The 26,606-nt window shown below is 36.1% G+C and overlaps 1 protein-coding gene across 1 annotated transcript in view; it reads right to left on the bottom strand.

The window, feature by feature from the left end:
• Positions 1 to 26,606, bottom strand: part of grik3 (glutamate ionotropic receptor kainate type subunit 3) — a 159,325-nt gene that overhangs the window by 35,194 nt on the left and 97,525 nt on the right. The window contains exons 12-13 of the mRNA XM_020710304.2: positions 23,554 to 23,672; positions 17,475 to 17,692 (exon numbers count right to left, since the gene is read on the bottom strand). Of these exons, the coding sequence (XP_020565963.1) occupies positions 17,475 to 17,692; positions 23,554 to 23,672 (337 nt within the window). The remainder of the gene's footprint in view (positions 1 to 17,474; positions 17,693 to 23,553; positions 23,673 to 26,606) is intronic.

Raw genomic sequence — 26,606 nt, 5'->3', positions numbered from 1 at the left:
GACATTTTGGTCCTTCAAATCCCTGAACTTTTCCATTTATTCCCGGATATTCCTGGATTTTCCAATCTTTTTGCTCCATTGGCCACACCTTTGCTTCTTTAAACAATTGTAACTTTAACATTCTTTTGGCTAGAGACACCGTTCAAATATTGAAATTTTCACAAGGTTTTGGACTTCAACATAAGGCTCAAAATTATTATGGGATGGCAACACCACCTACAGTTTGGCGGCCATTTTGTGCCAAAATGTGAGGCAATTTTAAACTTCTTCAAACTTTCACCTATTTTTACCATTCTACTATTACAATGTTCAACCCTTTCAGCTTATTCCTTTCAGCTATGACTTTTAGTCCTTCAAATCTTTGAACTTTTCAAGATATTCCAAGATTTTCCAGGATTTTCCAAGATTTTTGCTTCATTTAAATACATGGAGAATCCTTGAAAACCTTTGTTGCTTTCAAGCATTATAACTTTAACAAGCTTTCAGCTAGAGGCACCGTTCAAACATTGAAATGCTCACAAGGCTTTGGACTTCAACATACGTTTTGAAATTATTATGGGATGGCAACAAAACCTACTGTTTGGTGGGCATTTTTTGACAAAATCTGAAGCAAATGTTGCAATAAACTTCATCCATGGCTGGAACTGAACATATTGAAATTCACTGGATCTGGACATATAAGGAATGTGGGCGTGGTTAGCAAACAAAGCTCGTTGCTAAGGACGTCCAAAAGTTTACTTTTTCCGATTCATCTGAAACCGACGTTGATTTGTTCCTCATCTCCAGGCGACCCAAACGTAAAATGGTTGCTATGGAGATAAAATTAATAAAAAGCCGCCATTTTGAAAAAAATGGATTTTCTATCAACTTAGAACATGTAGGTTTTACCAATATGATACTCTCAAACAATGTGTTTTTTGGATTCAGTTGATGATGCTGATTCCAATGCTAGCACTTTTAGCCATTTTAGCAACTTCTTCAAATTTTCAACACTTCAGCCATTTTTTCAACAATTTCAGCTTTAATGCTTAACTCCTTCTACAAATTCTGACCTATTTCAGCCATTCTACTATTACAATGTTCAACTTTTTCATCTTATTCCTGCTAGGACTTTTGCACATTTAACTTTTCATGGTTCTTCCAGTACAGTTCAGCCATTTCTTCAGCTAATTCAGCTTTCATTCAGCAGTACAGCATTCAACCCTGCATTTTCTTCTGGAAATGCAGCTCCTTCTAGTTGGTTGAATGCTGTAAAGCATTCAACCCTTTGTTTTCCTGTTTCTCTTTATTTATTATTATTATTATTATAGTATCTTCCGCCGTTTTTTGGCGTTTAACTACTTCTACAATTTTTAACCTATTTTAACCATTCTACTTTTAAAATGTTCATCTCTTTCATCTTATTTCTGCTATGACTTTTGGTTTTTCAAATCCTTTTACTTTTTAAGATATTCCAGGTTTTCCGGGAATTTTTGCTCCATTGAAATACATGGAGAATTTTTCGTTCAGAAGTTCACAGTTAAACTCCTTCTACAATATTTCACCTATTTTAACCGTTCGACTATGAAAATGTTCAACCCTTTCATCTTATTCTAGCTATGACATTTTGGTCCTTCAAATCTTTGAACTTTTCCAGATATTCCCGGATATTCCCAGATTTTCCAATGTTTTTGCTCCATTGGCCACACCTTTGCTTCTTTAAACAATTGTAACTTTAACATTCTTTTGGCTAGAGACACCGTTCAAATATTGAATTGTTCACAAGGTTTTGGACTTCAACATAAGGTTCAAAATTATTATGGGATGGCAACACCACCTACAGTTTGGCGGCCATTTTGTGCTAAAATGTGAGGCAATTTTAAACTTCTTCAAACTTTCACGTATTTTAATCCTTCTACTATTAAAATGTTCAACCCTTTCAGCTTATTCCTTTCAGCTACGACTTTTAGTCTTTCAAGTCTTTGAACTTTTCAAGATATTCCAAGATTTTCCAGGATTTTCCAAGATTTTTGCTTCATTTAAATACATGGAGAATCCTTGAAAACCTTTGTTGCTTTCAAGCATTATAACTTTAACATGCTTTCAGCTAGAGGCACCGTTCAAACATTGAAATGCTCACAAGGCTTTGGACTTCAACATACGTTTTGAAATTATTATGGGATGGCAACACAACCTACTGTTTGGTGGGCATTTTTTGACAAAATCTGAAGCAAATGTTGCAATAAACTTCATCCATGGCTGGAACTGAACATATTGAAATTCACTGGATCTGGACATATAAGGAATGTGGGCGTGGTTAGCAAACAAAGCTCGTTGCTAAGGACGTCCAAAAATTTACTTTTTCCGATTCATCTGAAACCGACGTTGATTTGTTCCTCATCTCCAGGCGACCCAAACATAAAATGGTTGCTATGGAGATAAAATCAATAGAAAAGCCGCCATTTTGAAAAGAGTGGATTTTCTATCAACTTAGAACATGTAGGTTTTACCAATATGATACTCTCAAACAACGTGTTTTTTGGAGTCAGTTGATGATGCTGATTCCAATGCTAGTACTTTTAGCCATTTTAGCAACTTCTTCAAATTTTCAACACTTCAGCCATTTTTTCAACAATTTCAGCTTTAATGCTTAACTCCTTCTACAAACTTTGACCTATTTCAGCCATTCTTCTATTACAATGTTCAACTTTTTCATCTTATTCCTGCTAGGACTTTTGGACATTTAACTTTTCAAGGTTTTCCCAGTACAGTTCAGCCATTTCTTCAGCTAATTCAGCTTTCATTCAGCAGTACAGCATTCAACCCTGCATTTTCTTCTGGAAATGCAGCTCCTTCTAGTTGGTTGAATGCTATAAAGCATTCAACCCTTTGTTTTCCTGTTTCTCTTTATTTATTTATACTATCTTCCGCCGTTTTTTGACACTTAACTCCTTGTACAATTTTTAACCGATTTTTACCATTCAACTTTTAAAATGTTCAGCTCTTTCAGCTCATTATTGCTATGACTTTTGGTACTTCTAATCCTTGTACTTTTTAAGATATTCCAGTTTTTCCGGGAATTTTTGCCCTATTAAAATGCATTGGGAAGTTATGGTACATGGGGTTCCGGGTTCGACACTCGGTTCGGACCCTTAAATTTTTTTTTACCATTTTACTTTTAAAATGTTGAGCTCTTTCAACTTATTAGTTATTACTTTTGGTCATTCAAATCATTGAACTTTTTAAGATATTCCAGGATTTTCCAGGATTTTTTGCTCCATTAAAATACATAGAGAATCCTTGTGCTTAGCCCCTTTTACAGGTTTTTACTTACTTTAACCATTGTAAACAGTTCAATTCATTCCTTTCCTTCAAATCTTCAAATTTTCATTAATTCAGCCATTTTTTCAACTATTTCGGGCCTTGTTTAACTCCTTCTACAATTTTTTTACCTCCACAATTTTTTTACCATCAATTTTGGTCATTCAAATCCTTCGACTTTTCAAAAGGGAAAACTATCGTTCGTTTTTCCACGTAAAATACGAACTGTGGCATGAAATCGTTTCAACTCGGCTTCGCCGACTAGAACGGTACACGACAAGCCTTATTTAGTTATACCGGCTGCATTGTATTCTAACTGAAGTGTTAGCTCAGTGGCTAAGGTGAATGGTTTATCATACTGAGGTTCTGAGTTCAATTCCGGCTTTCGACTTTTTCTGCATGGTTCTTTACCTTGCCTTTCTTGATAAAATTCAGTTCCACTCACTTAAATATATTTCGATTCATGGAAGAATTTTCTTTCAGGTGGTGTTACTCATAAATTTTGACTTATTATCCTTTAACTTTCAGGGATTTTCCAGGATTTTCCAGGACAGTTCAGCCATTTCATCAGCAAGTTCAGCTTTCATTAAGCAGTACAGCATTCAATCTTTGACAACCTTTGATTCTTCCAACCCTTACAACTTCCACACAATTTTAGCTAGAGACACCATTCAAATGTTAAAATGATCAGAGAAGCTTAAAGCACACACACAAACACTCAATGTATGTTAGAAAAAACAGTGGGATCAAATCTAAGATAGTTTTGATGTATTTTTTATTTTCCTCCTCATAGCTGAAAGCTGCAGTTCAAACATGTGCTCCAGCCATCTTGTGAAAAAGCGGCCGCTAAGGCTCATGGGAAGTGTTGATTCCAAAACCATGAGTTAGGTGGCTGTTACGAGAAGTGACTATCATGTTTTTGCACCACATTAGTTAGTGGTTTAATGAAAATACAATGCAGTATCATTCAGCTAACTAGCTGATGATCAATATAGCTCTCCATTATACATGGATGTGTTTGCAAAAAGTAATGGCACATGCATAGTTGAGAAAATTGATCTTGAAGCTCTGCATATGCCAGAATATCTCCTGCTGAAGGATGCGGCTACACTTTTACTGTCAAATGATTGGTGCTTTGGATTATAACATCAAGGTTTGAAGTCATTGTGGGATGGAGACTGTTTGGCAGCCATTTTGTGTTTTTCAAATTTGAAACCTCTGTTTCTTTCAACCAATATAACTTCCACATACTTGTAGCTAGAGACACCATTCAAACATTAAAATGATCACAAGGCTTTGGACTATTAAATACGTTTAGAAATCATTATGGGATGTCGACACAACCTACTGTTGGTGGCCTTTTTATGACAAAATCTGAAGCAAATATTGCAATAAACTTCATCCATGGCTGGAACTGAACATATTGAAATTCACTTGATCTCGACATATAAGGAATGTGGGCGTGGTTAGCCAACAAACTTCGTTGCTAAGGATGTCCAAAGGTTTACTTTTTCCGATTTGTCTGAAACTGACGTCGATTTGTTCGTCATCCCATGCCGACCCAAACGTAAAATGGTTGCTATGGAGATAAAATTAATAGAAAAGCCGCCATTTTGAAAAAAGTGGATTTTCTGTCAACTTAGAACATGTAGCTTTTACCAATATGATACTCTTAAACAATGTGGTTTTTTGAGTCAGTTGATGATGCTGATGCTAGCACTTTCAGCCATTTTAATATCATCTTCAAATTTTCAACAGTACAGCCATTTTTTCACCAATTTTTTAGCTTTCATGCTTAACTCCTTCGACAATGTTTGACCTATTTTAGCCATTTTACTTTTACAATGTTCAGCTTTTTCATCATATTTCTGCTTTCATTCAGCAATACAGCATTCAACCCTGCATTTTCTTCTGGAAATGCAGCTCCTTCTAGTGTTACATTTGTTTTCTTCTTATGCTATCTTCCGCCGTTTTTCGGCACTTAACTCATCCTACAATTTTTAACCTATTTGAACCGTTCAACTTTTAAAATGTTCAGCTCTTTCATCTTATTACTGCTATGACTTTTGGTTTTTCAAACCCTTGTACTTTTTAAGATATTTTAGGATATTTCAGGATTTTTTGCTTCATTGAAATACATTGAAAAAAAATCCTTGCAAACCTTTTTTTTCTTTCAACCATTATAACTTCAACATACTTGTAGCTAGAGACACCGTTCAAACATTAAAATGATCACAAGGCTTTGGACTTTAAAATACGTTTAGAAATCATTATGGGATGTCGACACAAACTACTGTTTGGTGGCCATTTTATGACAAAATCTGAAGCAAATATTGCAATAAACTTAATCCATGGCTGGAACTGAACATATTGAAATTCACTGGATCTGGACATATATGGAATGTGGGCGTGGTTAGCAAACAAACTTCGTTGCTAAGGACGTCCAAAGGTTTACTTTTTCCGATTTGTCTGAAACTGACGTCAATCTGTTCATCATCCCCAGGCGACCCAAACATAAAATGGTTGCTATGGAGATAAAATCAATAGAAAAGCCGCCATTTTGAAAAAAGTGGATTTTCTGTCAACTTAGAACATGTAGCTTTTGCCAACATGACACTCTTAAACAATGTGGTTTTTTGAGTCAGTTGATGATGCTGATGCTAACACTTTTAGCCATTTTAGCATCATCTTCAAATTTTCAACAGTACATCCATTTTTTCAACAATTTCAGATTTCATGCTTAACTCCTACAATGTTTGACCTATTTTAGACATTCTACTTTTACAATGTTCAGCTTTTTCATCATATTTCTGCTTTCATTCAGCAATACAGCATTCAACCCTGCATTTTCTTCTGGAAATGCAGCTCCTTCTAGTGTTACATTTGTTTTCCTCTTATGCTATCTTCCGCCGTTTTTCGGCACTTAACTCCTTCTACAATTTTTAACCTATTTTAACCGTTCAACTTTTAAAATGTTCAGCTTTTTCATCTTATTACTGCTATGACTTTTGGCTTTTCAAATCCTTGTACTTTTTAAGATATTTTAGTATTTTTCAGGATTTTTTGCTTCATTGAAATACATTGAAAATCCTAGCCGCTAAGGCTCATGGGAAGTGTTGATTCCCACACCATGAGTTAGGTGGCTGTTACGAGAAGTGACTATCATGTTGTTACACCATACATCTCAGTGGTCAAATGATTAACTTATGCTGTGTCAGTCAGCTAGCTTGCTATTTAGCTGATGGTTCACAAACCTCATTCTCTATACGTGGAGGAGTGTGCTGACACTGATGGCACATGCATAGTTGAGTGAACTAATCTTGAAGCTCAGCATTTGCCATTATACCCCCTACTGGAGGAGGTGACTCCAGCTTTACTGTCAAATGATCAGTACTTTGGATTACAACATCAAGGTTTGAAATTAATGTGTGATGGAGACTGTTGGCAGGCATTTTGTGTTTTTCAAATCTGAAGCCTTTGTTTCTGTAAATGAATATAACTTCAACATACTTGTAGCTACAGACACAGTTCAAACATTAAAATAATCACAAGGCTTTGGACTATAAAATACGTTTAGAAATCATTATGGGATGTCGACACAACCTATTGTTGGTGGTCTTTTTATGAAAAAATCTGAAGCAAATATTGCATTAAACTTAATCCATGGCTGGAATTGAACATATTGAAATTCACTGGATCTGGACATACCGGCTGCATTGTGTCATCACAGAAGTGTTAGCTCAATGGCTTAGAAAGCGGTCTTACAATGCTGAGGTTCTGAGTTCGAATCCGGCATCTGACTTTTTCTGCATGTTTTTTTACCTTGCCTTTCTTGATAAAATTCAGTTCCACTAACTCAATTATATGTCGTTACATGGAAGAATTTTCTTTGAGGTGGGGTTACTCATAAGCTTTGACGTTTTAATGTATTTTAGAAAAAACAGTGGGAGCAAAATCTAAGTTAGTTTTGATGTATTTTTCATTTTCCTCCTCATAGCTGGAAGCTGCAGTTCAAACATGTGCTTCAGCCATCTTGTGAACAAACGTCGCCCACGGCCGCTAAGGCTCATGGGAAGTGTTGATTCCCTAACCATGAGTTAGGTGGCTGTTACGAGAATTGACTATCATGTTGTTACGCCACACATTTTAGTTAGTCAAAGACAATAAAATGCTATGTCATCCAGCTATCTAGCTGATGGTTAGCACACCTCTCCATTATACATGGATGAGTATGCTAAGATTGATGACACATGCATAGTTGAGAGAAGTGGTCATGAGATTCAACATAAGACAGGATGCCCCTTTCTGGAGGAAGTGACTGTACTATCACTGTCAAATTCTTAGTGCTTTGGAATATTACATCAAAGTTTCAAATCATTATGGGATGGAAACTGCATGGCAGCCATTTTGTGTTTTTCAAATTTGAAAATGTAGTTTTTTTTCAACCAATATAACTTCCACATACTTGTAGGTAGAGACACCGTTCAAACATTGAAATGTTCGCAAGGCTTTGGACTTCAATATAAGGCTCAAAACTATTATGGGATGGCAACACCACCTACAGTTTGGCGGCCATTTTGTGCCAAATTGTGAGGCAATTTTAAACTTCTTCAAACTTTCACCTATTTTAATCATTTTACTATTACAATGTTCAACCATGTTAGCTTATTCCTTTCAGCTACTACTTTTGGTCTTTCAAATCTTTGAACTTTTCAAGATATTCCAAGATTTTCCAGGATTTTCCAAGATTTTTGCTTCATTTAAATACACGGACAATTCTTGAAAACCTGTTTCTTTCAAGCATTATAACTTTAACATGCTTTTGGTAAGAGACACTGTTCAAACATTGAAATGCTCACAAGGCTTTGGACTTCAACATACATCTTGAAATTATTATGGGATGGCAATACAACCTGGAGTTTGGCGGCCATTTTGTGCCTAAATGTGAGGCGATTTTAACCTTCAGTTTTTAACCTATTTTAACAAGTTTACTATTGAAATGTTCAACTCTTATAGCTTATTCCTTTCAGCTATGAATCTCGGGCCTTCAAATCCTTGAATTTTTCAAGATATTCCAGGATATTCCAGGATTTTCCAAGATTTTTGCTTCATTTAAATACATGGAGAATTCTTGAAAACCTTTGTTTCTTTCAAGCATTATAACTTCAACATACTTGTAGCTAGAGACACCGTTCAAACATTAAAATGATCACAAGGCTCTGGACTATAAAATACGTTTAGAAATCATTATGGGATGTCGACACAACCTACTTTTGGTGGCCTTTTTATGACAAAATCTGAAGCAAATATTGCAATAAACTTAATCCATGGCTGGAACTGAACATATTGAAATTCACTGGATCTGGACATATAAGGAATGTGGGCGTGGTTAGCCAGCAAACTTCGTTGCTAAGGACGTCCAAAGGTTTACTTTTTCTGATATGTCTGAAACTGACGTCGATTTGTTCGTCATCCCATGCCGACCCAAATGTAAAATGGTTGCTATGGAGATAAAATTAATAGAAAAGCCGCCATTTTGAAAAAAAGTGGATTTTCTGTCAACTTAGAACATGTAGCTTTTACCAATATGATACTCTTAAACAATGTGGTTTTTTGAGTCAGTTGATGATGTTGATGAAAGCACTTTTAGCCATTTTAGCATCATCTTCAAATTTTCAACAGTACATCCATTTTTTCAACAATTTCCGCTTTCATGCTTAACTCCTACAATGTTTGACCTATTTTAGACATTCTACTTTTACAATGTTCAGCTTTTTCATCATATTTCTGCTTTCATTCAGCAATACAGCATTCAACCCTGCATTTTCTTCTGGAAATGCAGCTCCTTCTAGTGTTACATTTGTTTTCTTCTTATGCCATCTTCCGCCGTTTTTCGGCACTTAACTCTTCCTACAATTTTTAACCTATTTGAACCGTTCAACTTTTAAAATGTTCAGCTCTTTCATCTTATTACTGCTATGACTTTTGGTTTTTCAAATCCTTGTACTTTTTAAGATATTTTAGGATATTTCAGGTTTTTATGCTTCATTGAAATACATTGAAAAAAAATCCTTGCAAACCTTTGTTTCTTTCAACCATTATAACTTCAACATACTTGTAGCTAGAGACACCGTTCAAACATTAAAATGATCACAAGGCTTTGGACTATAAAATACGTTTAGAAATCATTATGGGATGTCGACACAACCTAATGTTGGTGGCCTTTTTATGACAAAATCTGAAGCAAATATTGCAATAAACTTAATCCATGGCTGGAACTGAACATATTGAAATTCACTGGATCTGGACATATAAGGAATGTGGGCGTGGTTAGCCAACAAACTTCGTTGCTAAGGACGTCCAAAGGTTTACTTTTACCGATTTGTCTGAAACTGACGTCGATTTGTTCGTCATCCCATGCCGACCCAAACATAAAATGTTTGCTATGGAGATAAAATCAATAGAAAAGCCGTCATTTTGAAAAAAGTGGATTTTTTTATCAACCAAGAACATGTAGCTTTTACCAATATGATACTCTCAAACAATGTGTTTTTTGAGTCAGTTGATGATGCTGATTCCAATGCTAGCACTTTTAGCCATTTTAGCAACATCTTTAAATTTTCAACAGTTCAGCCATTTTTTCATCAACTTAAGCTTTCATGCTCAACTCCGTCTACAAATTTTGACCTGTTTTGGTCATTCTACTTTTACAATGTTCACCTTTGACTTGTGGTCCTTTAACTTTTCAAAATATTTCAGGATTTTGCAGGACAGTTTAGCCATTTTTTTGAACAATTTCAGCTTTCATGCTTAACTCCTTCTACAATGTTTGACCTATTTTAGACATTCTACTTTTACAATGTTCAGCTTTTTCCTCATATTTCTGCTTTCATTCAGCAATACAGCATTCAACCCTGCATTTTCTTCTGGAAATGCAGCTCCTTCTAGTTGGTTGAATGCTGTAAAGCATTCAACCCTTTGTTTTCCTGTTTCTCTTTATTTATTTATTACGCTCATCTTCCGCCGTTTTTCGGCCTTTAACTCCTTCTACAATTTTCAACCGATTGTAACCATTCAACTTTTAAAATGTTCAGCTCTTTTACCTTTTTTCTGCTATGACTTTTGGTTTTTCAAATCCTTTTACTTTTTAAGATATTCCAGTTTTTCCGGGAATTTTTGCTCCATTGAAATACATGGAGAATTTTTCGTTCAGAAGTTCACAGTTAAACTCCTTCTACAATTTTTCACCTATTTTAACCGTTCGACTATGAAAATGTTCAGCTCTTTCATTTTATTCTAGCTATGACATTTTGGTCCTTCAAATCTTTGAACTTTTCCAGATATTCCCGGATATTCCCAGATTTTCCAATGTTTTTGCTCCATTGGCCACACCTTTGCTTCTTTAAACAATTGTAACTTTAACATTCTTTTGGCTAGAGACACCGTTCAAATATTGAAATGTTCACAAGGTTTTGGACTTCAACATAAGGTTCAAAATTATTATGGGATGGCAACACCACCTACATTTTGGCGGCCATTTTGTGCCAAAATGTGAGGCAATTTTAAACTTCTTCAAACTTTCACCTTTTTTTACCATTCTACTATTACAATGTTCAACCTTTTCAGCTTATTCCTTTCAGCTATGACTTTTGGTCCTTCAAATCCTTGAACTTTTCCAGATATTCCCGGATATTCCCAGATTTTCCAATGTTTTTGCTCCATTGGCCACACCTTTGCTTCTTTAAACAATTGTAACTTTAACATTCTTTTGGCTAGAGACACCGTTCAAATATTGAAATGTTCACAAGGTTTTGGACTTCAACATAAGGTTTAAAAATTATTATGGGATGGCAACACCACCTACAGTTTGGCGGCCATTTTGTGCCAAAATGTGAGGCAATTTTAAACTTCTTCAAACTTTCACCTATTTTTACCATTCTACTATTACAATGTTCAACCCTTTCATCTTATTCCTTTCAGCTATGACTTTTGGTCCTTCAAATCTTTGAACTTTTCCAGATATTCCCGGATATTCCCAGATTTTCCAATGTTTTTGCTCCATTGGCCACACCTTTGCTTCTTTAAACAATTGTAACTTTAACATTCTTTTGGCTAGAGACACCGTTCAAATATTGAAATGTTCAAAGATTTTAGCATCATCTTCAAATTTTCAACAGTACATCCATTTTTATCAACAATTTCAGCTTTCATGCTTAACTCCTTCTACAATGTTTGACCTATTTTAGACATTCTACTTTTACAATGTTCAGCTTTTTCATCATATTTCTGCTTTCATTCAGCAATACAGCATTCAACCCTGCATTTTCTTCTGGAAATGCACCTCCTTCTAGTGTTACATTTGTTTTCCTCTTATGCTATCTTCCGCCGTTTTTCGGCACTTAACTCCTTCTACAATTTTTAACCGATTATAACCGTTTAACTTTTAAAATGTTTAGCTCTTTCATCTTATTACTGCTATGACTTTTGGTTTTTCAAATCCTTGTACTTTTTAAGATATTTTAGGATATTTCAGGATTTTTTGCTTCATTGAAATACATTGAAAAAAATCCTTGCAAACTTTTGTTTCTTCCAACCATTATAACTTCAACATACTTGTAGCTAAAGACACCGTTCAAACATTAAAACAATCACAAGGCTTTGGACTATAAAATAAGTTTATAAATCATTATGGGATGTCGACACAACGTATATTTTGGTGGCCATTTTATGACAAAATCTGAAGCAAATATTGCAATAAACTTCATCCATGGCTGGAACTGAACATATTGAAATTTACTGGATCTGGACATATAAGGAATGTGGGCGTGGTTAGCAAACAAACATCGTTGCTAAGGACGTCCAAAGTTTTACTTTTTCCGATTTGTCTGCAACTGACGTCGATTTGTTCGTCATGCCCCGGTGACCCAAACGTAAAATGGTTGCTATGGAGATAAAATTAATAGAAAGCCGCCATTTTGAAAAAAATGGATTTTCTATCAACTTAGAACATGTAGGTTTTACCAATATGATACTCTCAAACAATGTGTTTTTTGGATTCAGTTGATGATGCTGATTCCAATGCTAGCACTTTTTGCCATTTTAGCAACTTCTTCAAATTTTCAACACTTCAGCCATTTTTTCAACAATTTCAGCTTTAATGCTTAACTCCTTCTACAACCTTTGACCTATTTCAGCCATTCTACTATTACAATGTTCAACTTTTTCATCTTATTCCTGCTAGGACTTTTGCACATTTAACTTTTCAAGGTTTTCCCAGTACAGTTAAGCCATTTCTTCAGCTAATTCAGCTTTCATTCAGCAGTACAGCATTCAACCCTGCATTTTCTTCTGGAAATGCAGCTCCTTCTAGTTTATTTATGGTATCTTCCGCCGTTTTTTGGCACCTAACTCCTCCTACAGTTTTTATCCAATTTTAACCATTAGACTATTAAAACGTTCAGCTCTTTCAGCTTATTCCAGCTATGACTTTTGGTTTTTCAAATCCTTGTACTTTTTAAGATATTCCAGGTTTTCCGGGAATTCTTGCCCTATTAAAATACATTGGGAAGTTATGGCGCAAGAGGTTCCTGGTTCGACACCCGGTTCGGACCCTTAAATTTTTTTTTACCATTTTACTTTTAAAATGTTGAGCTCTTTCAACTTATTACAGTTATTAATTTTGGTCATTCAAATCATTGAACTTTTTAAGATATTCCAGGATTTTCCAGGATTTCTGCTCCATTAAAATAAATTGGGAATCCTTGTGTTTAACTTCTTTTACACTTTTTCACCTATTTTACTTTTGGTCTTTCAAATACTTGTACTTTTCCAGATATTCCAGGTTGTCCAGGATTTTTTCCCCCATAGAAATACATAGGAAACCCCCCCCACCACCCCCTGCAGAAGCTCGCCGGTTCAAGACCCGGCTCATCAGCTTTTACAAAAATATATATATTTTTAGTTTGCTTTTCTTTTTAATTTTATTTATGGTCAACTTTGATTATTTCTTAATTTAAACCTTTTTCCCCCCACAAATTATCACCGTTTAGACCAGGGGTCGGGAACCCTCGCGATCCATAACTGGCTCTTTTGATGGCCACATGATCTGGGTCGTAGACAAAGGGTTTCTCCGGAGCGTTTCACCGGAGCGTGTCAGCGTGTTCTGTCGGTCGAGTTGTAAGAACGAGATGTCGAGACCTGCTCAGTTAACAAGATCCATCATTTATTTTCTTCTTCCGTTTTGGAATGACAGTCTATAATAACACCACACAGCGGTGACTGTGTCGCCGGCGACAAGCGGAGCTGGCAAGCCAACAAAAGTGGCAAGAAATGAAAAAGCTGACACGCAGACCACTTGATCGTCAAAACTTGAAACGCGCTTCCTGTCACACTGACGGCTGATTTGACACCGCAGATCCGAATGAGAGCTACTTTGTCTGCAGTTTTCTTGTGACCCACATTATTTCAAGAGAGGATCATGCGGTGCGAAGCGATGCCCTCCTGTACCGCGCGATCCGAGGCGCGGTGCCGGCGGCTTTCCACCGCTTAATGCGCTGCAAAAAGCCCCACGCCGCTGATTGCTTTCACTCCGCAATGAAAGGCTGGGTGTTTGCACGGCGTTACCGCTCGGCAGCCCCCGGTCCTCTCTTAAAATAATGTGGGTCACAACAGAACTGCGGTCAAGCCAGCCATCATTCACATACCACACACTGCAGCGTGTGAGTATTGCTGTACTGACAATGTTTGGCTCTACGTCTGCACGTGAGCAGTATTTCTCACATCTAAAGAACATTAAGACTAACCTACGATCACGTTTAACGGGTGGAAGTCTCAACACCTGCATGAACCTTAAACTCACCATGTAGGTATGGTGTCAAATTAATGCCTAAACTATTTGGCATTAAAACTGTAAAACCAGGAATCAAAACCCCAAATCTGCGAATCAAATTCTGAAATTGTCTTTTGAGTTGAGCTTTTATTACGGATGAACCAGATTACAAGACCATGAGCAAAACCATGCAGCACCAGAAGTCGCATAAGAAATACTTATCATTAATAGCAACAGCATCACAATCATATTAAGAAATAATCCACAGATGTTTTGTACTTTAAAATTGTTGAAATTACATAAAATTCACACATTCACTTAAACATATTGTATGGCTCTCATGTAATTACATTTAAAAATGTATGGTGTTCATGGCTCTCTCAGCCAAAAAGAATCCCGACCTAAAGAGCCTAAGGAGCCTAAATAAAAGAGTTTGTTCGTCATCATTTTTTTGTCCATTCAGCCCTGTTTTGAGCTAATTCAGCTTTCATTCAGCAGTACAGCATTCAACCCTGCATTTTCTTCTGGAAATGCAGACTTACTGTTGTAATCATCTGTGTGAAACAAGATGTAAACTAGAAACACAGGGGTGGATTTATTGTATCTTTTATCAGTTTGAATTTAACAAACACGTTGCGAGGAAGAAAATTCCTACTAAATCAGTGTCTTGTAAAAGATGTTGGGAGTGTTGAATCATATCAGAAATTCCCAACAGTTTAAGAAAGAGCTCACAGGTACTCATTTGTCACTACTACACTTTGTCAAGCTCCAAAGTCTCAGTGTTTAATCATCTCTTTTTGTCTTTATATCTCCCATAAATCGGGATCACAACTAGGTGTCTCGTGCGTTCTTATTATGAGAATTTAAAAAATTTTTGTTGAAGAAAAAAGAAAAAGAGGCCAAATGAGTTCACATGTTCATAGCTTTTATCTATACTCCCATTCTCGTCTGTATTTTTCCTGCTTTACTGCCTCATTGGGTTAACATCATTAAGCCTTTCTGCAAGGACGAGAGCTGGCAGAGGGCGCTTCAGCCATGGGTAATTAGACACCTGTGTCTTTTATTCATGACACTGTGGTCATAACTAATAATTCGTAGTGAGGAAAAATGATCAAAAACAAACTTTTTTTTGCAAAGCTGTCCTGAAGACGAAGCTGTACTTTTCAGTCTGAAACATTAAGGCTGAAATGTTAAACGGTTTCGTCCTGAAACTCTCAGAAAAGTTGCTAGTGTACATCTAAAGTAAACGTAAACTTAAAATGATTTAACCCTTTTTCCCTTGAAATGTAGAGCAGAAAATGTTGATCCAAGCAAGCATGTGAACATTTGAGCAATAATTCTGACCTCATACGTGTACTTTTAATTTATTTTTATGGAATTTAAATCCCTTATTAGATGAAATGCAGATGTACTATAAGATATGTTTTATTAATATATTGAAACAGGCATTGTAGCATGTAAAACATCTGATGTTTTGGGATCCATTTTGTTGATGCATTTCTCATAGTAAACATACATTTTTTGGCTTTGAACACCGTGCCTTATGCGTTGCAACAACTTTGTTCTTTAGAGTTCTTTAGGTCTAAATTGAACATGAGACAATGATTGTGGTATTAAAAAAATGTACCCTCTTTGTGGGGTTTCAGTAAACCCATTGATGAATTTTACAAGTTTTGCATGAAACGGGTCCTTTTGTTCACAAAGATTGTTCAACATCAGCAATATTTGCCATCTGCCTGCAGCTAGCTGCCAGCTTGTCATGCATTAATATCAAAGACAGCCAACGTCCACACCTAAACAAATGCAGACAAACTCTGTCTCCCTGCTGCTTTTCTTCAGGCTTTGTTCCTGAAAAATTCATTATTGAGTAATATAAAACTTGGAAAATGCTGACTGCAATTAGTTCACTAACTTCGATATGTATGTGCTTTGATCTATTTGCCAAACCTAGCTTAATGCTACAATTTGATTGGTTGAAATTCCCTAAAAAAAAAAGAATTTGGGTAAAAAAAAAAGACAAATTTTTAAATGTCCAATTGGAAACATTTACCTGGAATGACCCATAAATTTACCCAACTTTTACATGCTAAAAGCCAAGGTGCTTTCCCATGAATCTTTAAATCAGGGATGCCCAAACTTCCACCTTTTATTAGCCTAAAAGAGAAAAATATAATTGAGACCAGTGGCAAACAGCAATTTTCTTCATGCTTTGAAAAGTGTGTGAAAAATGGAGCCGTCATTCCTCGCAAATAATGGCTCTTGTGCAGTTTTGTGCTGCTGATGGCCAGTAAAAGCAACTTTGCTGTTTCTAAAATTCAGTTAGCAATTTGCTATCTTTTTATACTCTTTATCCTAAACAGCATAGACATCTATAGTGTAAGTAATTTAGAATGTAGGATTTTTTTTTTAATATAAGCAATTTAAAAGAACAAACAAATTCAGCGCCAACATCTAATATTTATGCACCCGAAGACAAAGTTTGGAGCCATAGAAAGTGGAGCAGATGTGCCCTGGGAGGTTTCGTTTTTTTTCTTTTACTATGGAATTGCATGAACTTTCAGGGTTATCCTCAATTTCAAAATATGTTTTCATACTGTTATCAAGTCTATGAAGACTCATTTATCCAGGTCGATTCCATCATAGTAGTAGGTTTAGGGGCTGTCAATTGACAAAGCCTTTTGGATAAGAGGTGAAACGTCTTCTAACTTTAAAAACTAAGTACAGATCACAGCCCCTAAACCTACTATACTGTTATTAAGTGTGAAGGAATTTGTTTTATTATTATCATTGCTTAAATGTATTTGTGTAAATGTATGTTTAAATGTTAACTTAGATTGACCTCTTCTGAAAACAGTTCTGTGTGTTTGTTCATCTGCTTCTCATCCCAGCAAGGAAGAGAGGGGGTTTTACGACACACTGTCCTTAGCTGATAAGGAATACTGTTTGAACTCAGAATCCAACCAAAAGGGTCATTTGACGACACCCCTTAATGAACTTTTTCTCTTTGTCTTGAAAATGTTACCTCTTTCTTGTGTTCTTAATAAAAGCAGCACGAGTAGAGGCAGACCTTTGAGAAGAGAAGCGTGGTAGACGTTTTCTGTCACTCTTGCTCCTCTCCCTCGTGCATGAAAAACTTGATTCTTGTTGTGGTTTATTGTTTATAATTGTGTTTTTTTTTAATGTCTAGATGCATTTATCTGACATTAAGCTAAAAATCCACAGCAAAGAAAGCAAACTGAGTTTAAAGTAAAAATTTAGAATTTACAATTTGCCTTAGTTCGGATTTGTGCAGTTTAATATTTTTAGCCAGTTTGGTCAAAACTATATATTTTTTCTCGTCGCTTACCTTGAAGAAAGACATGGTTGCACCGTCTTTGATTACACCATATTCAATCTTTGTCTGCTTGGCAATATCATCGGCTGAGTCGACCGGTGTGTCCATTCTTTCCACAGTGAGAAAAGCAGCTAAATTTGCAGTGTACGATGATATGATGATGAGGGTGAAGAACCACCATATCCCACCAATGATCCTGGTTGACAGGGCTTTGGGCATCAATTCTGAGCCTGTAACACAAAGACAAAGAAAAATAGATGTAACTGTGTGTTTCTTTGTGTATAAGACAGTATTATGAAACCTGAAACACAAAATTTTGATTTTTTTTGTTAGTTCTCTTGCAGATGGTTTCTGTCTGTAATTTTGTGAAGGGTAATTAATTTAGATTTGGATTGTGTCTTCAGTTCATGGAAGAATTTGACCTATTCACACGCACACTGTCGATTTTTGAAATTCCTATGTATAACAGGTTTGCAAGCTTTTTTTTTTTACTGCAGCTTAAGAATTTTACATTTTAAAAAAATATATAAGGTATATATTTTTTTTTATTCGTATTTTTTTAATTCTGTAAATTTACAACTAAACCAAATAATGAATCTATAGATTTTATTGGAGTTTTTTTACATGAAATTTTAGACCTCCAAAAAAGGGTCTGTGCATTTGGTTCAATGTTGACTTCAGCCTAATTTTTAACTGACAGTAAAAAATAAAAGTTTTCTAGAAAAAAAATAAATAATGAAAAAGAGTCACCACTGCTTGTATAAACTATATAAAAAACGTCAGATACAGTACAATGTCTTGGCAGAAGGACACAACACCTCTGCATCAGCCTTGACTTTGAGTGGTCCTCAGTCGAGTACTGCCGCTTTTACAATGGCTCACTGACTAGTGTAAAATTTACTTTATACCTCATCTCTGACAACCTTTAAAACACCCTTGTGCTTCTTAAACTCTGTTACTTTACCAAGAAGATTTATGAGAGCAATTCTGAGTGAGAGTAACAAGGCTACAGAAAGGGTGGTCAGCCCTTTAACCCCTCACACCAAATTTGGTTGAATTTGTCCTTTGAGGTTTGATTCTCCTCTACATGGTTACAAACAAGGCAAGACGTTAATGTTCCTTAATTTACCAGATGGACTAGATCCAGATGAATTCCTAAATTTAACCAATTTAGGAAGTGTAATGTTATATTACATTGCACACAACAGACAGGGAATAGTGTGCAACACTCCACTAGAAAACTCCAAAATATTCAAAAAGCAGATTATTCAGAGGGTTCCAGGGAGATGTAATAGTGTCAATACGTACAGAAGAGCTCATTTCTTGTAAACTGGGAGAATCTGGATGTTCTGGTCTTCGGGGAATCTTTATTCCCACAATAACTTGTCACCTTATAATAAAATGTCTGCACAAATCCATCAACATAATTTCCGGATTTAACACTCTATCTACAGGCTTACCTTTCAGAGCCAGAACCTTTTTTCAGCTCATGAGTATGAGGAATAGACTTTTTTTAAAGTCATGGACAAATGCAACTCACGTTTGACAAGGTAGGAACCTCTGCAGCAAATGGAGTGTTAATATCTTACAAACGTATTCGGTTTCATTGGTGAAAATCATGTTTTAATATTTTCTGGTAGCATTTTTCTGATAATGGAAAAAATTGATCTTAAAGTTAAGTTTTCAGAGTATTTCTTTATTCAAATTGATGTGAATCAGGAGCCGATACAAAAATACTAGTGATTTAATATAAATAGCAAAAAAAAAAAAGGCATGTGTGATGGACAAGTTAATACGGCAAACCACAAGCTCCGTGCCCTGCTCCATTCGGATGCACTCACTTGTAGACGACTAGATTCACGCAAGTCTTTTTTTTTTTTCTTGACCGAGCTGGCATCTGGCTCCAAACTGTACGGGTGGATCTCTCCAATATTGCTTGCCACCGCTAATGTTAGGTTGGGAATGTGAGGGGCCGTAAGCTAGCAGGAAGGATGATGGGATATCAGCGGACCCTTACTCCATGCAAACAGTATCCCCCGTAACTCAGACTTAAATTTCTTTTGTCTTTTTTTTTTTTTAAACTTGTCCTTTCCAACAGCTGGGCAGACAGATGAGAGCTGAGGGCCTCTTGTGTTGGACATATTTTACTTTTTAGCTTTTAAGTGAAATAAAATGTTTTTCTGTGCTGTGATATTTTGTAGTTTTACTTTTGATAAGATAAATGAACGATGCACTATGTGCTTTATCCTGCAGTTGTAGACTTGTTTAACCATCATACATGTTTGCTAAAGTGAAATAAAGTTTTTTTAAAAAGAGTATGCAATGTACCCGAGCATAAATTTTGATGCTTCTTCTGTTTTTGTAAAACAATTAAATACACGATCCTACAGTGGTAATAACACACAATAAAAGAAATTGTGTTTCAAGCAGAGTCAGACTGACGTCACACGTAAGAAAAACATGTAACATTATTTATTCAAGGCTTTACATACAATAGCATTTTATAGAAATAGCCACCTTTCTATTCTGATGGATTCTGTGTGTGAGACAGTGAGATGAAGCTACAATTTCAAAGTGCTCACATAAAAGTTGTCATTTACTTGTGTTTGACCTCACGCACAGGAAAGTGCCAGCAGAGAGCATTGTGCATGAGAAAGAAAAAAATAAATCACTACTGATCACATCTGCTGGATCAAAAGACACATTAAAGGAAAGACTTTTTAGATAAATCTATAAATCTCCAAAATATTCTGCTTTGAACCTTTTCTGGTTAACATTTAACACAGTTTCAGGTAATTGAATTATTTACAGATACCTTTATTTGCTTTACATTTAAGATTCTCCTCTTTAAACTGCAAATCATAAGGGTTTAAAGCAAAACAGAAAAGTGATTTATTGAAAATGATCAGACTTGTTTGTTGTGAACAGAAAACCCAACTGAGACGCCCAGGAAAACCATCTAAAGAAGACAAAAAGTGTTTGCTTTTGCACCTCCTCATACTTTATGTTCTTTCTGTTGTCTCTGACACCTTCCTCCCACAGACAAGCTGGAAGCGTACATTATTTATTTATTTTTATTTTTTGATTTCCTCAAACCCATCCATTTGCATTTTAAACGCGTCAAGGAAATGGCTTCCGCTTCTGCTGCTGTCACCGCAGCTGGCTGACAAGCAAGGGATCTCTGTTAATGTGACACCGACAAAATATACACCTCTCTGCAGGCACCTCTGTGCAGCGTGTGCTACAAGGCACTATAGCTCAAATGGGTGTCACTGAAATCCAACATCAGTGTCAGTTTAAAGTCAGACACATCGTATGTTAATAGCCAAGTTATTTTTAAGCACTTGGTTAGTTGCATGACTTTTTCTAAATTTAGCAAAATCGTGCAGAAAACTAAAAAAATGTACAGGTAATGCGCAAGTGGTCATATAAAAAAACAAATGTAACAAGGTCTTTACGTTAGTTTTGATATTGCGGTGTGAAAAATGGCTTTCAGGGAACTATGAATAAGAGCTGATTAGCAGCAGCTTGAGTCTGCGACTGCAAATGAGAAACAGCGGAGCTCAGGCATTTACAAACAACCCTGTGTGGCGTGTTATGAATTGAAATTGAAATTTCTCTCCTGTTTGGTTTAATAATATACACTACTAACTAGCTCATTTTGTTTTGATGCGCTCTTCCCTTCGTCTTCCAGCACACTCATATTTCTTTGCATGCAGCAGCAAATTGGCAGAGCTGCGACGTGGTTTCACAACAGTGCTGCTGAATTTCTGGGGTTAATGAATTGCTGAATGTGTTTGCGGTCCCTGTGGGCAAAGATCTGCTGCAGAGTCTCACTAAGCCCTCTTGCTTTGTCTTGTTATGGTGAGGTTAAACATTTTGTACATTTTTTTGCCCATTTCCGTTTCTTTACAGACAACTTCATTATATAATTTCTGACCCTTCAATTGCGCTCCCCACTATCAGGGAGTCCCAGTGAGTAGAAACCAACTCCACATTTTAGTCAGAACAAACACATTTTAAGTTTAGTTATATTCTTCATATTTGATGGATTTATTTTTTTAAGAATCTATAAATCACACTTGTCCTGGTTAGCATTTATCTATGTAAATCACACAAGCTTAGCACAAAAAATAAACTTACAACCAAACTTGTGTTTTACTTGTAACAGTGCGTCTTGTTAGTAAATCTTGAGCTGCATTCACACCGAATGCGATTCACGCATCGGGGACATCTAGTTTCAATGTTAAGTCAATTTACAGACGTGATCTGAGGTGCTATGGCGCAATTTGAGCATGGGGCACAGCGCGTCAGTATGGCAGCAGTGCGTTTTGAGTGTTGTGGTGCGATTTAAGCATCAGGTGCGGCAGATCCAGAGTTCAAATATTTGTCAACCAATCAGGGATTCAGCTTGAAGCACGAGACTTTTTCAGAGACTCGATCAGCGGTTAGAATCCATTTCAATATGGCTGATTGATGCGAGTATTCTCCTCCTGAACATCCATCCATTTTCTTAACCCCCTGTTTGCTGGAGCCCGTCCTGGCAACTGTTGGGTGAAAGTGGGTACGCCGGCCCTGGGGCGGCTGGCTGGTCGGTGGACAGAAAGCGACTGCAGCGTGGAGAGGCAGCCATCTCAGTCCTCCTGAATCTAATGATATTTTTCTATTTTCATTGAGACACTAATAAAAACATCCTCTAGTTTTATTTTTATTTTTTCACATTTTTCCTCTCTTGGACTTATGCAGGACAGCAAGCCTTTAAACTGGGTCACAGAGACACAGAAGGAGCTGCGGAAAACGGGCGTGATTCAGATGTGATAGCTCCTCCCACACGAGTCTGGGGCGTCAAGCTTATGAACACACTTGGACAAGCGTCGACCAGCAAATCTGACCCACATCAAAAGAGAGGTGTCTGACTCAAATCTGATGCTCGAATCGCATTCGGTGTGAACACAGCTTTATGCTTCCTGTTCAATTTAACATAATTTACAAGAAACTTAGTTATGGAGGCATTTACCCATAGAGTTTGTACTGAATCATCTCAGTTATCAATAAAAAGCTTTTGCTTTCATTGACTTTTGTCTCCATTAAAAAATAAGCAATAAGCCAACCTGATCCTGAAACAAGGTTAGAGCTGCTCAAAGGCCATTTCACCCTCCTAAATTCTATAGGTGATCTTTGATAAACCCCCTTTTATTGTGCAAGGCACTTTTTTGGGGGAGTTTGGAGACATTGGATCAGGTTGCAGAATCTTATCTCAGTGCATTTCTGCATTTAAATTGTCTCCAATAATGACAAGTCTGTTTTTTTCCAGTGAGGGAAAGAAAATCGCCTTTTTTGCTGAATGTCCCTGACACTCACCATCATATCAGAATGAGAATCAAAATCACCTTTATTGGTATTGCTCTGCTACAACAACATTTGAAATATGAAATAAAGCTTTCAGTTGAAGGCTAAGTTTGGCTTGAAGTTGTTCTGTCGTACAGGTGACATCCAGACACCTACTGACCACATTAGCACGGTTTGTGCCCAGTTTTACCAACTATTTGTCTCATTGTCAGCAGTTGTAGACACTAGAGGCTAAAAACCAGTCAAAATACTTACATAAACTACATTTGATAAAAGTCCAAATTCATATCAGACACCTTTATTAAGCCTGTGGTTAATTAAAGACAAAAATTCTTCAGCAACATTTAAATTACATTTAAAACATCAAGGGCAATTGAAATTACTGACTGCCATTTCCAGTTTCTCACAAGCTGACATGCAATTCCTTTACATCCTGAAAGCTAAATACAATCTTGTTGATGAGGAAATATATTTTTAATATAAATATATAATAATTACTTTATAAGATTCTTTGCTAATGTCACCATGCCCAGGATTTATATAACTAATCAAATTGGAAACGATCATGAGCTTGTTGGTTAAATATCCTGAAAGGAGGAGCCGGTGACACGTTCAAATGACAGAAATGCTGACTTAAGTCTGCAAGTTCTTGGCCTCAATTGTCAAACTGGTGGCATTAGACTTAAAAACAAAACAAAACAAAAAAACACCAAAACCTCTTCTTCAGAAGCTTTGCCCATACCTTGTTGCATCAAGGAGCTGACTCCAAACCAAAAGCTGTTGAGGAGGGTGAAGTTGTTCTCCACCACATCTGATCCTGGATTACAGGGATGGGCATCGTACCATTCATAAGGGCTAAACCTAGCAAATGGGGAGAAATGGATGGAACAACATATTAGGTCTTTCCAAATCAAACACTAATATTTCTTCATAAAAATAGATTTTATAAACTTCTCAACTTAAAAATTGTTCTTTTATAGCCATTTTAAATTCGATTTATAGATTTGACTGAGTAACCACAGCTGTAAACAGTCAGAAAACTGTCACAATAGAAGTCTTTCCTTATCTTTTTTACATTCAATTTTTGTGTGCCACCTTAGTTAATAGTTTATGTGTGCATTTGTTTTGTTTACATAGTTAGGTTATTTATTATTTGTTTACTTAAGCATTACCGATTAAAACATTTTTACAAAATTCAACATACTCATAACTGATCCCAGTATGAATACAGTTTTTTCTAAAAAACATTCAATGTTACTATTATAATCAAAGGTGACCACAGAGGCTGAAAAATGCATAATTTAGAAGAGATGAAACATCATGTTTGAGAGTGTGAGGGGTAAAAGTCTTCAAGTCATACAGACCCATAAAACATGCATCTCTCCACATCTTTGCCATTTAACGTGACATCTGCAGAACCTGCCGTGCACCTTTACTGCAAAAGTCATTTTCGCAGGCAAACGCTGAGATAAAACGTGTTAAATGTCACTTCAATTCTGACTTTAAATGTATTTCTAACTCTCTTTTTCTATCTGGCTCCTTATTCTGATGATAACAAGAACCATGAGCTCATACTCCAGGTACCTTTGCTGGAAAATATGCTGAGAAGGTAAAAGAAAGGAAAAAAAAGACAGTTTCCACAAAACAAAATTAAAAAAGAAAACTGGTGTTTGTTTTTTCGTTCTTCAGGAGAGAATAATTCTTAAGAAGCGACATTAAATAAGATTCATAGTTTTGAAGGGATTGATGGAGTCAAATCTAATTACATATACTGCAGACATACTTCCTAATGTTTCATTATCCTGTTTTTATTACACACTCAAGAGGACCGAAGATTAATCATAAAAACTGTCTCTGCTGCCTTTTCCAGTCATTATTCAAATTTTGTATTTTTAAAAAAAAGCAACAACTACGCTGAAGAAACAGACACATTTGATTTTGTTTTGGTTTTTATTTTTATTTACCTGCAACACAAATATTTGCACTCACCGGAAATGGCCTTGAACAGCTGTTGTGCAAATATTTTATTTGCTACCTCTTAAAAGAAATCCTTCAGCCTAATTTTGCACTTGAATGTTAAAACGAAAGCCTTGGCCAGTTAATAATATGATTGCAAAGGTAGAGAAGCGGAGACTGCCAAAATACACATGAACGGGCTTTAAATGAGTCACAAATGATTTGAGTGCAGTTTTTACTGAGACAGTGTAACCGCTCTGATTCATCACTCTTGGTTTCTCAGCTAATTTCTAAAAAGGTTGTGCTGTCAAGCACAGACATCAGCTTGCATCACGGCGCATCCTTACAACAATGCAGCCTACACACAGAGAGAGCGATCTGGAAATAACTTATCTCAACGCAGCAAAGAGTATTAACAAAGAACACAGTCAATGTTAGTGCGTCTCAGCCACAGTTCAGAACATGTTGTGTAACAGGTGAATATGTGTTTATTTTTTACTTTTTCGTCTCATAATGACAGGAGCAACCATAAATTGGAAGGACTCATTGGTCACTATGTCATACAATTGTCTCCACATATCTATCGATTATAGTCCAACTACAATCATCATTTGATTTATTGTTAAAGGGTTACCATTTTTATCCAATATAATAATTAAAAAAAAGTCATTTTCTAGGACATAATTTCTGCAGAGCGGCAGGAGTTCTTTAGAAATTCGCATTTGGGTTGTAGGCAGGGCCGTTGGTGCAGAGTAAGCCTACCTTCATTTCCTATTATCCCCTTTTTTCCTTTTTTACACTTTTGCCCACTAGCTTACACCCCCTCATACCCACAAATTAACATGAGCGGTGGAACAAAAATGGTGAGCAGTATTGAGGCAATCCAACCATGCAGTTTTGAGCCAAATGCCAGGTCAGACGAGGAAAACTAAGACTTTTGTGGATCAATTTATCTGCAAGTTTGCAGGGAGCTTGTGGCTTGCCGTAGTATGTCACAGCTATTTCCAACAGCATTTTTTTCATCTGCTCTTCTATGATTTGTATAAAGAAACACTTAGAAATGCGATGTTAACTTTATTTTATATATGTCCTCCACCACGAGAAAAATGCCACAAGAACATGTTGAAAACCCAACTTTGATCAGAATGGGACTTGAAACCTCACAAATGAACAGCCATTGCTGTCAAATTCTTTACTGTCCTTGCAGAACCCTTCATGTTTTGATTGCTCTTTTCACTGACAGATATATTTGAATCTATGCATCATCATATTTAAATGAAAAGATGTTCTGATAAACAAACAAAAAGGTTTTCTATGACTACCCAATCTATAGCTTCAATCAAATACAGTCATCTGCTGTATTTTCCAAAGACAGTTTGTTTTTGTATAAACAATCCTTTTTCAAAAGCAGGGCGCCTATATTTAATAAAATGATGCTTTAGTTTCACAGCATACGGGAAAAAAAATCCATCATTTTGTCAGCCTTTTCCAGTGATGCACTGTGGGAAAGCCATTTTGGGTTTAAACAACTATTGTGCAGCAATAAATGTTAAGAAAGGTAATTTATATTAAGGTTCTAATCCTGCTGTGCAAATTCGAGAGAGAAAAAAATATATATTTTTATTCATCATATCAAGCCAGCAGTGTCTAAATGTTTGATGTACAATTTAAATGTAATTTTGAAAGCTGAATTTAGGCAAACAAAATTAAAAACTTTTTCTTGTTTTTGTTCAAATATTAACTATACGCAAGCATGTGTTTGTGTTTTGCTATACTTTTTCTTTTTTTGGTTGCACGGGTTTGTTTATATGTTAAGACAGAGTAATAATGAATGTGAAG

This window comes from Oryzias latipes, chromosome 16 (assembly GCF_002234675.1).
Source record: "Oryzias latipes chromosome 16, ASM223467v1".
Lineage (NCBI taxonomy): Eukaryota > Metazoa > Chordata > Actinopteri > Beloniformes > Adrianichthyidae > Oryzias > Oryzias latipes.
Note: the sequence above shows the minus strand (reverse complement) of the source record. Positions and strands in the feature narration are given on the sequence as shown.